Source organism: Mesitornis unicolor, unplaced genomic scaffold (genome assembly GCF_000695765.1).
Source record: "Mesitornis unicolor isolate BGI_N332 unplaced genomic scaffold, ASM69576v1 scaffold4549, whole genome shotgun sequence".
Taxonomy (NCBI): domain Eukaryota; kingdom Metazoa; phylum Chordata; class Aves; order Mesitornithiformes; family Mesitornithidae; genus Mesitornis; species Mesitornis unicolor.
Window position 1 is genome coordinate 1 of NW_010205093.1, and position 16,472 is coordinate 16,472.

A 16,472-nucleotide genomic window follows, 5' to 3' on the forward strand; every position below is an offset into this window, starting at 1 on the left:
TTGTCATGGGCAAGCCTGATATTATCCCCATTCTTCTTCAAGTCTAGTTTATAGCTCTGCCAATGAACCCTACCAGCTTGTGAGCAAAGGCCCTCTTCCACTTTGAGAAAGGTGAATCCCATCTGATGCCAGCAGGACTGGTACTGTGTAGGCATTATTGAAAAATCCAAAACTGTGGCAGTGACACCAGCCACAGAGCCATGGATAGACTGGGTGCATCTGCTTCTCCCAGCTATGCTGAAGTTCATATAACAAAAGATGTTGCTTGATAGTACTGTGTCATAAAAACTGTATATTAACAGTTTTAGAAACTTGGGAAGTCTAAAAAGTCAGCTGAGAAACTGTGCAACTGTGTCACTACATTTATGCTAATGTTTTACACATGTTGGGTTTTTTCTCATCTTTGTGTCCACTAGCTCTTTATGCAGAGTATACTTTACAGCAAAAAATACTAAATACATGCTACTATTTAAAATTGATCTATCCATTTTTTAATGTTTCAGTTAAAAGTAGACTATAAGAGCTAACACCACAACTTTGGTTTAACTTTTCTTTACCCCTCTAGAGATTCTTCTGAAGAGTGAATTGAAGACAAACTGGACATCACTGTCTGCTGTGATACCTCTGCCAAAAAACTCCTTTTAAAAGTATTTCTTTTAAAACTATTATCAATGGGTTTTCCTAACTACAAAATTAAATCTAAAACCAATCAAACACGATTCTTCTGCATATGGGAAAAATTAGGTGCAAAAATAAGCGTCAGATCAGTCTCGGTGTGAAGAACATGAATGTCACACCAGGTTCAGATGAAATCAATCTGTACCAAGATGATTGTTTCCCCAACCCAATACAGGACACGGCCTAGATTTGGCCCTCAGAATCATCACAGAGTTTCAACATAAATGGAGCAGGATTTTAAAAGGCAATGCACTAACACACAGTGGAATAGCTGAGGATAAAACAGTTCTGAACCTACACTGCACGTTTTAAATTCTGCTAGAGATTTACCTAAAAGATCCTCCCTGGTAATCTTCTGGTAACAGCTTTCCATCTCGTGCTTTCTTTGCTAGAGCCTAAGGAAAATAAAAGAAGAAAAAGAAGAGGAGAGAGGAAAGAAATTAAAGTGTTGTAATAGACTAATTCTTTTAACTTCAGTAAGATATTAGAAGTACCACACAGCCATTATAAAGTCATCTGGTTTTGGATTTACAGAAGCACCTCAGCAACACTGTAGTTGTAGCTGTAATGATTTGGCAAAGGCACTAGAACAGACAACTTCATTTTCCCAATGATATCAACTGTTCAATAAAAGCTGTTCTCTCACCTTACCAACCTTGATCCCATTTTCACAATGGAACCACCGTTCTCCCTGGTGCTTTTAGATGATGAAAGTATCTAGCAAAATGCCAATGAGAGAAATTCACACTACTTTTCTTAACATATTTGTTTAAAGAAACTGCCATGTATCAGTTAAGATATTTCTAGCAAATTGAGAAAACTATTTCTTCCAGCTAAGCACTGAATTACCTTCAAGACCACTCCTCCCTGTGACCATTTAATTTGTGAGACTTTTCTACTTTTAAATAACACAAGAAACCGTCCACAAATGTTTTGTTCAAAATATAGCCCAAGAAATTCTAAGACAAGAACCTTAAGAAAAAGAACCTTATCCCCACCTACGATGCCTCTAGCTCAGAGGTCTCCTTAGATGGAAGGAGTGGGAATTGGGATGAAATGGCTGTTACTGGTGGGTCAAGAGCGAGTTATTCAACCAGCCTGTTCCTAACACTCTGCAAGTACCCAACGGAAAAGGTGGTAACTGAAAAGGTCAGATTGCAACATTTTCAAAATGAGGAGCTCTTCAACTAACAGCAGAAACTGAAGTGGGAATATATGCATAACATATTATCTATCCCATTCATACGAAATACATTTAGTGGTTTTGGTTTGTGTTGTACTGGTTTTGCAGGCAGAAAAGCACAAGGAAAATGTAATGTGAAAATTACAGCATAACTGTTTCCAAAAGCATAGTCAGGAAAAGAGGCTCAGATCTGTTTCTGGGAAGACAGGTAAAAGCCACACAGTCTGTTTATACTTTCCCTCTTCTGGTAAAAATACTAAAACTAATGACAGTTTCCAATCATTTAATTATGTCAAGGAATTTTTGGTAGAAGCAAACAACAAAAAAATAACAAAAAAACCCCCAAAATAAAAATCTACTTTATCACGATGTGAAAAAAAATGATATATCACATTTACAAAACTTTCTTAGAGAAGATAATTCCATAAATCCCCTCTGTTTTCTAGGATATTTCCACTCCCATGTCCATAGAAGGGTAATGAAGCCGGTGAAGAGTTTACAGCACAAGTCTTATGAGGAATGGTGGAGGGAGCTGGGGTTGTTTAGTCTAGATAACTAGGTGGGTGGGGATTGGTCTCATCTCTCTCGTAGCCAGTGATAGGACAAGGGGAAATGGCCCCAAGTTGTGCCAGGGGAGATTTAGGTTGGATATTATGAGGAATTTCTTTACTGTAAGATTTGTCAGGCACTGGAACAGGCTGCCCAGGGAGGTGTTTGAGTCACCATCCCTGGAGGGGTTTAAAAGACGAGGAGATGTCGTGCTTAGGGACATGGTCTAGTGGTGGACTTAGGGCTGGTTCGATGGTTGGACTCAATGATCTTAAAGGTCTTTTCCAACCAAATCCATTCTATGATTCTATAAACAATCTACACAGAAAGCACCTGCTAAACTGCAGGTAGACTGGTAGAGAAGCAGTTGCAGTTTATGCCTCCCACATGTGCATGTCAGGTACATATCTATTTCAGTAATTCAGTAAATAAGTTGAAAAAATTTTGTTGGTGCAGACACCTGCAATATATGTGAACCAATGACTTTCACGCTGAGTAGCGTGACCTATGTTACACACATTCCATCTGAAATGAATGCTTACTTTATCATAGCCCTATTAAACATTCTGCAAGCATATGTTCCTATCATGGGAACTGCAGGACACTGTAGTTTATGGTAAAAAAGGTTTGTAATATTGCATCACTGTATCACAGGTACTGGAGATGACAATGAAAGCACAACCTATACTTCACTACCCACAATGCTCTTCTTGTCATTTTATCACTCAACAGAATAATGTAACAGCCTCAGTTGGCTTTCATCCTTGTCTGGCTACTATATTAGTGAAAGGATCGGCTTTCACAATACATTCAACATGAAGTAAGCAATATGGACTGGAAAAACCAAAAAAGTCTTAAAAACATGCAACTATAAATGTTTTGTGACATGACACTTGTCTTTTTCTGCTACACTTTGTTGGTTGTTCCCTTCCACTATAGTAAGAGACAGGAATTTATAAAGTGCAGCTTGTGTCTAGTTTTGGGACAGTTTTATGCCCTAGCTGCTACTTCTATTGCATTCCTCAGATACTGCAGGCCTTTGATTAGCACTCCTCCACAAAAAGGAGGCTTGTATTGGGACATTAATTGTATTTTTCCCTGCCACAAAGTACTGCTTCTGTGGCTGGATGCAACTGCCACAGATTCAAGTCACTAACTGGCACCTGGTCTATCCAAAATACTGCTCATTAGTCTGAGGAGTTTAATGCTGCCTTTTGGGTGACATTCTCAACTGAACTGCATTCTGAAAGATACACAGACTGAAGTAAGTGCCATAATATAACTGCACAGAGCATAACACAAGCAGCTACAAGCAAATTTCTGGAAAAGGTAGGGAGAACTCTCCCAAACAAACATAAGTTCAAACCCAAAGACTGGAAATACTAAATAAATTAACATTATCTAGCTTTCTCATGAGGACTAAAGACATAAAATTATATTAAAATGCATAAGTCTGTACAGGTTTATTTTAGCCAGCATTCAAGCAAATAACTTGATGGCTAAGTTACTGTTAAATAAAAATGAACAGAGTTGCAAAATTAAGAATAATTTTGAAGTCTAAGGAATGCTGAAATGGCTTTAGATGCATTTTGAAATCGCCCTTATTACTAATGTGTATCTGCATTACGCTACACTTTCTCCTAAAAAAAAAAATTATATAGCTACTGTATTCCTCAGCCTACCATACATTTAAGATCTACCTTTGCAGAGGCAGCAATTTCCTTTATTCCCTTGGCAGCAACATCTTTTATGATTGGTGTAATAAGACCTCGGTCTGTTGCCACAGCAATAGAAATGTCAATGGACTGCAGCTGTCTGCAGACTTCTCCATCCCAGGTTACATTCACATCTGGTATTTGCTAGGAGAGAGAGAAAGAGAGTGAGTGTTAAAAAAAAGACAGCTGTTAAAAGAACAATGGTGCAACCAATTATCAAGAAAAAGGTAAAACCTTTAAGACATATAGCTGTATACAGACATTCATCAAGGTAATTAACGCTGTCGGTAAAGAAGGCAAATGAACAGGTCACATCTGTCATCAGGACTGCCATGAGCAAGATAACAACAACAACAAATATCAGTGTGAGGGTCTAAGAATAAATGTACATTATTAGCTTGCATTTCTATTATTTTATTGAAACTTACTTTGTCAAAAAGTGTGAACGTATGCTCCAGGAACTGAAAATGACAGGGCAGCCAGAAGGTTTTTTGGTGGTGTTGGAAAAAATTTAACAGAAGCCTACAAATTCCTCTAGGAGTCAGTGACACCACCTTATATATGCCCAGCATGGAAAGCTACAAAGCAGTGTCATTTTTCCAACCAAATAAATCACAGGATATTGACTTTAAAAGCATAGAAATTAACGTCTTACTACACCTGTGTGCTATTTTCCACTCATGCCTCAAGCATGACTCTCGAAGGAAGCTACAGATAGAATATGCTGCATTTATACTCAGTGTTATTCAGATGAGGTTCTAAAATGGATCAGGAGTGGTTTTTTGTGTGAACTCAATTAAAATTGAGATAATGTTACTGGTAATTACAGTGAGGTTTTTGAGTTTACCATATAAAGCTGAAACAGTTTGGAGAAAAACAAATGGAAAAAAACCAGGCCCAAACAAAACACCACCAAAACAAACAAACCAAACAAAAAAACCCCAAACCACCACCAAAACCCAACAAGAAGTAGGCAAAGTCTCAGGTAACTGGCAATAGATACTGTGAAGGTACTATTTCCAATAAATTCATGATTAGTATTTAATGACCTTAATGGAATTAGGAAGTTGACTTCACAGTGGAGGAGTTATTCCAGAAAAAAGTATGGTAAGGACACATTCTCTCTATCTAAACTAACTCCACAATCTATTTCTATCTAAACTAACTCCACTCCTAGAAGAAGTGGTGTAACAGTACTCTCAGTTCCTATTCTTCAACACCAGAACGTATATAAAAGACTTATCTTGCCAATTGCTTTAGCCTGCTGACAAAGCATCCACTGTTTTTTTTGCAGATGATAACTGTACTAAAAGGATCTTTACTAAGAAGTTCTCATTTTTACAGTCCGCAGCATAGACAGCAAAGAGTATTCTACCTGGAAAGCTTTAAAAAAACCTGACACTAAGTGATAAAGAACTACAAGCTTTGTTATGATCACATTCATATCTCTATATAGGCTCACAAAATACTTATCTCCTTGACACTTCAGTGTAAAACTTTTTTTAAAGTCAATTATTCACTTACCTTCAGAGTAACTGCAGTTGCCTTGATAATAAAATCATTTACAGATACTTTAATGTCATCTGCAAAAAAAAAAGGTAAACAATCATTGCTCATAAAATCTGTTTATCAGCATTTGTGTGATGACAAGATCCCAGTGATACAGCAGATTTCCTTCTTTGAAACATTGCCAGAAAGTAACTCAAACGACAAAGGACTGCTGCTTTTGGGACAAAAGGAGCATCATTAAGGAGTGACAGCCTGAGCAGACACATTCATGCTAGCTGTTACTAGAAGGTCAAAAAAGCTGCAAACTTGAGTACTACTGCTCATTCTTAGAAGCAGCAGCCCATATGTGCTTCATGCTTTACATATTTATTGTCTATGTAGAAATCTATTGTAGGATCTAAATATAAAGAAACAATACTACTATTCTTTATGTACTGTGATGCATTAACTGGAATAACTGCAGAAATCAGCATTTATTCAGCTGTAAATCAGAAGTATGTTATTCTCCAGTGACCACTGGGGCAGGGTCAGAGAGACTCAGAAGATCTCTCTGGGGGCTTATAAAGTAAGAATTAGCAAGGTCGAGGCATCTGTCAATCCTTAAAATGGGCTAAAGATATATTCTAAAGCAGGCAGCAAAATAATATGTGTGACAAAGCTGTTAAATTAAATGCAAAGCTACACACTAAAAACGGCAGTATTATGCAGAATCAGACAGAGTAACCTTGAAAGGACTAGATTTTTTTGGTGTGAGCTTAAGAAATACTGTGTAACACTGAGCTTTCTTTCCCCAAAAGCTCTGGGGAAAGCGCGTATGGAAACAATGATATTTACACAATATTAAATGCGTAATTCTCAAAATAAAAAAAAATACATTACCCTGCTACTATCATCACTGCTGTCAGCTGGACAGATCAAGAAGCCAAACTACTTCATCTTAGGGTCTGGTTTATGGTATGTAATACACATACCTTTAGAAATGCTTTTGTAATGAGAAAAATATTTATAATTACATTAAGTGAAATCTTAAGTCATCATAAATTTGGAGGAATGAATCAAGTATCCACCTAACACAACTGACCTGCCATGTTTGCCATGATTAACAATCTATGCATAAGAAGAGAGCCAGAATTCTCAGTAAAACAATGGAATTTGTGAGTACTATATTGCACTGACAGAATTTAACATCAGACAAATCTGTATCACAGTCAAATGTATTTTGGTATTTTATATTTTGATTTAAATATTACACTCTTAACTCTTGGCAAAAATGTCACTGTCCACTAGAGGGGAAGGAATACAATGAAAATACAGGAGTACAGTTAAATTAAGAATGTCTGATAATATTTTACCCTCATTGAAGTTTACAGCAGCGGTAATTGCTATATTTTACCCTCAAAATAAAGGAGCTTACAGTAGGAAATGCTGCATAAGACGTCCACGTTCTCTCTCACTATGTAGTAGAAACCACCATCATTTACACCAGAAAGAATAAAAAATAATTATTATTTTAAAAAAAATCACCAGGACTATGTCTGCAATTCGATTTTATGCAAAGACATATGTCTCCTTCCCACCTCTACATTTAAAAAAAATAGTCTTTAAGAATCCACAGTAGCAGGAAAGATGTGAAAAAAATCTCAGTGAGCATTCCTAAGACAATTTTCTACTTAATTTTTTATGACCTGCCACTGCTTAAAGAAAATATCAGCATCATAAATTGTCTGTGACATTAACTTGTGAATAAGATAGCGCTAGGAAAAAGAAAAATATCAAAAAATTACCTGGGTACTCTTGCATTAAAAAAATCAGTCATTCAAAGCTCCAGTTAAAGGAGAAGCAGCTCCCTATACCATCATCTAGAACATCTGAATATACCAGTCTAATTTAACTTAGGGCCTCACAACTGGATACACAAGTGTGGGTTAGTCACCAGTACGTAACAGTAGCCCTTCAGTGTCAGCATTCCACTTCCTATGTGTACAGCTCTGTGACACTAAGCTGAGAGAAAATTCACTCACAGGGTAAAGCCTCAGGAATAGCAAGTGCCTATGAAATACCCTAATACTCCTGGAGGGCTTATGTCTTGTCTTATTCTACCACATCAAAGATTTCTATATTGGGATATCCCCGAGGAAAAAAAAACAACAACAAAATCAAAAACCAAACCAAACAAAAAAAACCACAAAACCAAGCCAAAATCAAATAGAAACAAAAAAGCCCTCAAACAAACAACACCAACAGAAAAAACAGCTTAAATTGCTTGAAATACCTGGTTACAAGGAGATCTTTTGTTGTATCAACAAAAACCACGGGTCAAGGAGAGAGAAAAGAGTATCAACTTCTTTGTCAGACAGGCATATCACATGAACACTTACCTGTGTCTAAAACCTAGCTGGTGCCTCTGAATACAGAGCCTTCCAAGGGTAACTTCATTAACCTTTTCTACACATGTAAAGAAATTCAAGGTGGACCTTGAAGACACTTTTTGACGCTGTACTGTGATAACAACAAAGCTGGTTTTTAACCCTGACCCAAGTGGGGGAACCCTATTAAAGATGTGAGCTGGAAGAGAAGCCACATATAAAAGCTATAGTATCATTGTGGGGTGGGGGGTAGGGCAAGAATGGAAAACCTCCACCTACCTACAGCTATCTCTGGAATTATATACAGTGAATATTGTACTGCTAATGTGCCTGCTTTTTCTCATTTGAGTTATATTGGTCTTGTCATATAAAACGTTTACAGAAAGGACCAAGAAAGCTTCTGAAGACGTAGGCACTCTGTCTAGGGCAACTACAATACAATTTTTTCAGAAAACAAAAAAACAGCCTCCCCTGCTCCTCAAAAATACAAAAGCTAAAAATATCTTTCAACTCTTGTTCTACTGTTATTACCATTCATCATGCTAGAAAAACCCCAACAGACAATCTCGTAAGAAGAAATACAGCTGAACAGCACCAAGAACATTTTAGTCAAATCACCGAAATATTTCATCATCATTTACTTGAAGAACAACTAATTGTGGATCATCACCCAAAACTACAGTAATAAAAATATTACTTAAAAGATTACCAATCCATGATGTGTCACTGGTCTGAAGCATTTATACAACTTTGGAGCCTAAATTTCATTGACTTAAAACTGACAGTAGTCTCCTCAGTGACAGAAAACCGTATTTTGCTCTTCACAAAATCATTTATTACAGAGAAGTTATTTAATGCACATTGTGCAATGAGTACTTTGCACCTAAGAATAAAGAGGCACATGAAAGTTGGTATCTCCCTGGGATACCAAGAAATCCCAGCGTTCCAGTGCATTCATACAAGTGCCTTATAAATCAATGATTCACACCTACTCATTTCCCAAGGTTCGGTGCCCAGTTCTTTCCTTTCAAGAAAGAAAAAGGTATGTGACAGCAGGGTATCTATTCACAAAACCATGAACTTTTATTACTGCTCGTTGCTAGCTAGGAAAAAACCCCCAACCTCTCCTTTTCCTCTCTTATTTGAGATCAGTCCATGCATTGGCTGGCACATGCTAAGAACTTGTTTTCTTTCCTCACCATGGACAAAGCCATTCTTGCCCAGAATTTGAGGGGCTGCATTAGCTTTCTTTTTCCAGTAAATTCAACACAGGCCAGCAAAACTAAATTTTAACATTGTAACTAGAAAACAACATGAATATATTTTAATTTGAAGTTTTCCTTATCTTTCACATGAATAATTTGAGATTTTAACCATTGAGAAGCTAAAAATTGCTGCATCTGAATGAAAGGAAGCAAAAACCTACTGGACAATGCATAGTTCTGTGTTAAATTGCAGTTATCTACAGAGTGTTGTGTTAGCTGGCAAAGTAGCACCTCTGTCTTCCTATGTCTTGGTAAGTTGTCCAACTCAATAACCACAGGGAACTTGGCTCAAGTCCAACATACCGAAAACCGAACAAGATGATTTGAATGCAGAGTGTTCTGCTTATACAAAAATCTACACCTCCTGGGCAAGATTATGTAAACAAGACAAACGATGCATTAGTATTACATGTTATAGTAAATCAGTTTAGTCACTAACCTTTGGCCAATTCTTTTCTTATTTTCAAAATAGCATCGATTTCACAGTCAGCAGCAGCATATGCATGAGGTATAGTAGTTTTAGACTCTGTTAATCTCTTAGCAATAACTCTTCGGATGTTGCTAGCCGGGATTTCTGTGAACGTGCCCTGAAAGAAATCAAATGCTGTCTATTAAATATCAAGAAAGCAAACATACTACCCCTTTGCTGAAACACGACTCCAGCATTGATGTGTTGTTATTAGGGACTCCTGCTCACTTCAGATATCCCCTAGATATCAGTAAGTGTTACATTCCAACTACTAAAATTAATACAATTAAGTCCACTGAGTGTTCTACCCTATTCCACTTAATTTGGATCAACACAACAGGTTTTATAGAATATAGTTTCACTTTACAGTATAGAAATAATCACACTGTTCTAGCAGACTACTTCAAAGACAGTATGGCCAAATATTCAGACATTAATTCTCAGTCAGAGTATATAAGCACTGTTACATCTGCCAGACTTGGCATATTGCTCGGAATATGCTTTGTTCTCTTTAAATTATTAATAATAGAGTATAAATCCTCAGTAAGCTACTGCTTTTTCAGCTCTCTGAGTGGTCCCTTAAGACAGGCTTTACTGCATCTCTTTTTTCTTGTTATTCTCTCTCCTTCCAAATATATTCAGAAATGTTTCAAGGTAGAAGTTTTCCCAACTCCTTCATAGAAGCAAGTCCAGGAATCTCTTGAAATATCAGTGACCACAGAAAGGAAGAAAATAAGTGATTCTGTAAAACATTACTTTGTATACCTAATCTATAGCACATATACCAAGTAGTACTCAGCACACAAAAAGTTGTTATATGTATGCTCTGTGCAACCATAGGAATATATTTTTTCTGAAATGGAAAAATATCTAAGTTTGAGCTTTTTGTGCTTTGTTTGCCAGTGAAAAAAAGCAGCATTTTTTGAACATTATCAATTAAAGCCACACTGAACTTTAACCTGTAAAGATACTTCAAATTTAGTTCCAGAGCCAGAAGGGTTCTCTCCCATCATATTTCACAATAGCTTTTCAATTTCTACTAGTGTGCATTTCTGGTATTTTTAGCATTTTGAATTAACATATAAACTGTATTTATGTGCTAGACTTCGCAAAATGACTTCTCAGAGCAACTAAGCCCTTCCCTTCCTCACTTCTTGACAACTCATCAATGGACATTTACATATACTCGCATTGCAGGAAAGCAAATGAATGAGATACAGTAAAAATAAGCCAGTTTCTCCAAGTTTCGAAATACACACTACCATACTGATCCTGCCAGGACTGAGGGCAGGAGTGCATAGTCAACTTCCAGTCAATTTCCAAACTAGTGGCATCCTCTCCTTTGGAGACTGAAATAAAACTGCTGCCTCTCTGACTTTCCCCTTTCCAACGCCTGCAATGTAAGTTTTTTTTATGGCTTCAGCTTGCAAGTTACACAAATCAGCGTGCAGACTACAATTTCGAGAGCTCTACAGTTCGAATTACACTGCTTTAGAATCACTCAAACATACTAACAAGTGCATGCCACTGCGCTTGGCATCTGGGTGGCCTTAGTTTCCTTTGTCTCTCCAGTTCTGCAATTCTCCTATAGTTACTCAAGTAGACATGGCGATATTTCGCTGTAGCAATGTTGAGGACTTAACAGAAACATTACCAGTGCAGCAGGTTGTCCTGGTGTGGAAACTGCTGGCCTTGGATAAGCAGAAGTCACTGCTGTTGCTTGTGAAGCAGAAGGTACTGCAGTAGTCTGTGGAGGAGCTGGAGAAACCAGAGGTTTCAGTTCACTGGGTTTGCCCTTCTGCTTCTCTTGCAGAAGTTTGAGAGCATCCCTAGTAATTAAACACAGTGAAATACTGACAACAAAGAAACTGTTTCAAGAATTCCAGAAGTATTACCATCCCATCACTTATTTTAATTAATTAGCCACTTCTGTGCATTCTAAATTCCTGTTGTCAAACCAAACATTAAGATGATTGTTATTAACTTACAGGAATTTTGTATCTCTCTTGTGATGTCTTTTCAGTAAATGCCCATTAACTTCTATGAGTAAAAGGGCTTGAATTAGTAGTAACAAAAAACGTGTTAGAGAAGCATAGTACTCAACTAGTAACTAATTACAAGTGTACAAGGTAATTTGTGAACTGCACTAACATTTCTCCTAAATAAAATATCAGAGTACATTTACTCAGGCTATAAAGTCTCAAATAAAAGCTGTTTCATCTGTTATATTTGAACTAATTTGAATGTAATGTAATTAATCAGTGCTCACAGAAAACTGAGCACTTCATTTGTCATTCATTTCTCTGTACCTTTCTGACATAAATATGCACAAACAGGTGTAGGTAGTATACAAGTCCGTACTTCATAAGCAACTTGAAAGACAGCACCACACTGAAGAACTAAGTCAAAAACCAAGTACCACCCAACCTCATCTACTCTATAAGCATTCTCTCAGTCTTTATTCTGCTACAGCTAATAAGCAACTTGAAAGACAGCACCACACTGAAGAACTAAGCCAAAAACCAAGTACCACTTAACAGTCTAGGTGTCGCTGAACCTCATCTACTCTATAAGCATTCTCTCAGTCTTTATTCTGCTACAGCTACCACCACAAAATTTCCCACTTGCAGAATACGACTGCCATAAGTAAACTCCTATCTTTAATTTATAATACTACATGTACCATAGGTGTATTGGATATATAAAGCAACATGCTAAAGGTTAATAACTACGAGGCTAAACAGAAAAGACTGCATTTCCACCACTACTGCCAACTTCTGTTTTGCAGTTGTAACTGCTCCTATACTAGCGACTTGTTAGAAGAGCTGTATCAGTCACAGATCTCCCCTGTTTACACTCCAGACCTGATAACAAAAGTCTGTATCATATGCCCTGGATAAATCTCTATCACTTCATGAAGACACCACCACAGCATGTACACAAAGGTTTATGTGCACAAAGTTTTATTGCAAAAACTGTCAGGGGAAATTAAAAAATAAAAGTAAAAATCAGACTGCTTACAACCACACCATGGCTTCGAAACATAAGCCATAAATACTAAACAACAAAGCTATCTAATTTCCTTAGATTACTGCCTGAGTGAGAGACTATTCCCGAGTGTCAATAGCTTATGGGTTATTAATTTTTTGAGGAAAGCACAAAATCTCAGAACATTATGTATTCTTAGTTCTTCCTAACAAAGTAGCACTCCAGAACTAGGAACTTAAAACAGAAGCTTTGTATGTTCTATGTAATGCCTTGTACTGATTGCTGACTTGCTTCCATTTTTAGCTTCAATACATACCTCAGCAAATCATACTAAAAACTTAAAAAAAAAAACCAAAACCCTGCACTTACGATATAAATTTGTCATTATTAAAGTTATTTTCCCAAATTAACATGTTGGCCAAAATTTGTTTCAAAAATAAGTTTTTAGTATTTAACATAACTACTGTATTATGGAAAAAATTAGATTTCATTGAATGAAAATCATACCAAGCACTACAATTTGAGACAAAATTGTAGTGCTAATATTGAGCTCATTTTTAGATTAGAGGATTCACTCTGGAGTTTTTTTAACTCATGCAGGACTATGATATATATAGATATACAAAACGTACATATATAAAAATACAAATACACATCAAACTTCTAGGCATCAGACTCACTGCACTATCAATATTATACAAGGAACTCACTCCTCTGTAATTGTAGCCAGTAAATTGCATGCAGCTTAAATCCCACTGTAAGTCTGCACTCAATACATACACATGAAATTACTCTGGAAAACCAGCCCTACATGTGTGCGCTGTGCCTTATCTGAAAGCTGCAAATGCAAATGCCAGAGCAGCTCAGATCCCAAATCACACCAACTTAGTGACAGCTGGTAGGAAGGCACAGATGGGAGGAACATGGCTTAGAAAAACAAATTCTATTGGTAACTATGCTCCACACCGTTTTATGGTTGCACTTAGAAATCTCTAGATCACTAGTAAACAGGATGAAGAAAGGGCAGAAGTGGTCTGAAACAAACAACAGTTTTAATCTCCCAAACAAGTGTCTGAGCTGATGACAAGAAACTCAGTGCAACTTTTGATGGAAGTTGTGAGTTACTTTCTACTGACATCAGTTTTCTAGTGTATTTCTGAAGAAAGCAGAGAATATTGCTTAAAAATATTTTTAAAAGCTGGAAGAAGCAACCTAGTTCAGCCTTGCAGAGATACATATGAGAAATGAAGTATCAGCCTACAAAGGGAGTAGTTTATGACAGAGAAAGCTATCAGTTGAAAGCTGCTATTGCTGCTAAGTTTTACAGTGAATTGAATTTAAATATATAAAGTTGGGGGGCAAGAATCTTGCTTGCTTACATAGATGTCTGTCTTTCTTTGTTTCTTGTAATCTGGTGCGAGCCCCGTTCAGCAAGGAAACTCAAGAGTTTAAAAGTGAAAAGTGAACTTGCAACTCCCTCGAAGAACCAATTGCTAGTCTACTTGGAAAAGATACCATAAGTCACTCAGCTATAAATCATGGCATGTATTTTAACAGTAATTTCAGGTTAGCAATGAAATATTTCCCTGAGTATCTGTAGCAGCTCTCTACAAAAATCTGCAAACATTTCATTTCAAACTGAACATAACAGCAGGGCCTGTAGGCATCTGACAGATTAGCAGCATTTCAAAAGAATGGTTAACCCCCACCCCCCACAATCCACATCTTAAAATGACATTTCAAAGTCAAATCTTTTATATGGAAGAAAGCAGTTCTGACAAAAGAAGATTTTGTTAGATAGTTCTCATAGCTACAGAAAAGTCTTTGCTACATCTCCATGACAACTAGGGAATGTTAATTACTGAGCTCAAAGTCCTAGAGGGTTTCCACCTGCCATAGCCTAGTAGCATACCATAAATTACCATTACACTTACATAATTAAGAAAAAACTCTGATAATTTGCTGTTACACAGCACAGGTATTATAAACTCCTTATTTTATCTTAACTCAGCCAAAGATCACAGGAAAAAGTGTTTTGAAAAAACAGCAGACTTCCACTATCTGTTTCTCTCAATTCCAAGAAACACTGACCTGGTTGTCTTTGAATGGAACTAAAATCACAGCAGCTAACTAGGTCTGTGTAGGTGAATTATGGCATTTGTCAAAAAGAATAATTTTACTGAGAACAAGAATAAGTATTCCTGCCAAAACCCTCATCTCCAGTAACCCACATGCCAATATGAAGACAATGCACCATTTCGAGGCTAAGGGCTCTGGATCTACCACAAGAAGTTTTCATAAACCAGTACGGGATGGGATATAAATATATCTCAGATGGGAGAGTTACAATAAACATGCATGTATATATATGCATATCTCAGATGGGATATAGAAACAAAGGTTTTTTTTAATTGAAGGCATCTTACAGTATTTCCTAAGCTATTCTCCACATCAACAGGTTTTTTTAAATTAAACTAAGCCATTTAGCTAAGAAAAATAGATGGCTATTTACAACAACAGACTTTTGAAGTTCATGGAGACTGCTCTAGATTCAAAGGAAGACATAAGGGAATATGAGGTTGTGGCTTTACTGGAAAATCAACATACTCTTTCGTGAAGATTCCTCGAGGCCCAGAAGGTGCAGTATTGCTTGGATCTAGCCCATGTGTCTCCAGAATGTTGCGAGCTGCAGGACTTAAACGAACCCTAAAGAAATGAGGAAAAAGAAACTATTTCAGCAACAACATTAACTTATTTCATTTAACGTATTTGAAGAGAAACTACACAATTTATGCTCTATTTCAGAAGCAACAGCTGGGGAAGAAAACAGTTCTGTACAAAGGTTGTGGTTCTAACACTGAAGTCAACTGATTCACCAAACTTTAATGCAAGGTTGGATTTAAAAGCACAATAATGACTTTATAGAGATCAAAATAAGTAGTGGAAAACTCATGTCCAAACTTTCATCTTACAGAAGCGATACAATACACTCGTGGATTTTCCTGGAACAGGGTCATCAGGGAAGAACCAAATACCTTTTTTTTAAGACCAGCTTGTTATACTAATATTAAAAAATGAGTTTTAGAAGCTAAGGAAAGAGAGTTGCTCATCTCTGTTATGTGTTTGGCTAGCTGTAATTGCGTCTTTAATGTAGCTTAATTCTAATTATAACATTACTTTTGCCCTAGCTTCAATTTTCTTTTATAGGATTAATTTAATGAAGTGGCTACTTTTTTGGAAAGCAAAAGCCATAGAGATATGGTTGCATAATTCAGTGTCTGCCTTAGAACACTAAATATTAAGCCCTGCCACTCTCAAACATTTTAATCAGCACATATCTAAAATATACTACAATACTAGCAAACATGTACCTGCCATCTTGACCTACATGGGGTATGCTCAACAGTAACATTTCTGCCTGGAAACAAAACCAGTTATCAACTAAAAAGCACAGTACACAGCTACAGAGCATCCAGTGTAACTCAGTATGACTCGCTTTCTGAAGCGAGGAAAAAACCCAACATGTATAGAAAAACATTCAGAATTCTCAGACACAAAAGCAGCAACATTTTCATAGAAGGATAAATACTTGGTTTCAAGTCTTTACACAAAATCTCAAATTCATTATTTCCTAAGAGAGCCTATATTTGCACCACATTGCACCCTTACCAAAAAAAACCAAACACAATTGTCATAAATTATCACTTGATTCCAAAAATGCTCATACATCTGTAACAGTTGCAGTGAAAC

The 16,472-nt window shown here is 36.8% G+C and overlaps 1 protein-coding gene across 1 annotated transcript in view; it reads right to left on the reverse strand.

The window, feature by feature from the left end:
- Positions 1-1,008: 1,008 nt before the first annotated feature.
- Positions 1,009-16,472, reverse strand: part of PDHX (pyruvate dehydrogenase complex, component X) — a gene marked incomplete at its 3' end in the record, with an annotated part of 34,429 nt that continues 18,965 nt past the window's right edge. The window contains exons 5-10 of the mRNA XM_010191258.1: positions 15,330-15,428; positions 11,389-11,563; positions 9,705-9,852; positions 5,650-5,708; positions 4,111-4,269; positions 1,009-1,073 (exon numbers count right to left, since the gene is read on the reverse strand). Coding sequence (XP_010189560.1) covers positions 1,009-1,073; positions 4,111-4,269; positions 5,650-5,708; positions 9,705-9,852; positions 11,389-11,563; positions 15,330-15,428 — 705 coding nt within the window. The remainder of the gene's footprint in view (positions 1,074-4,110; positions 4,270-5,649; positions 5,709-9,704; positions 9,853-11,388; positions 11,564-15,329; positions 15,429-16,472) is intronic.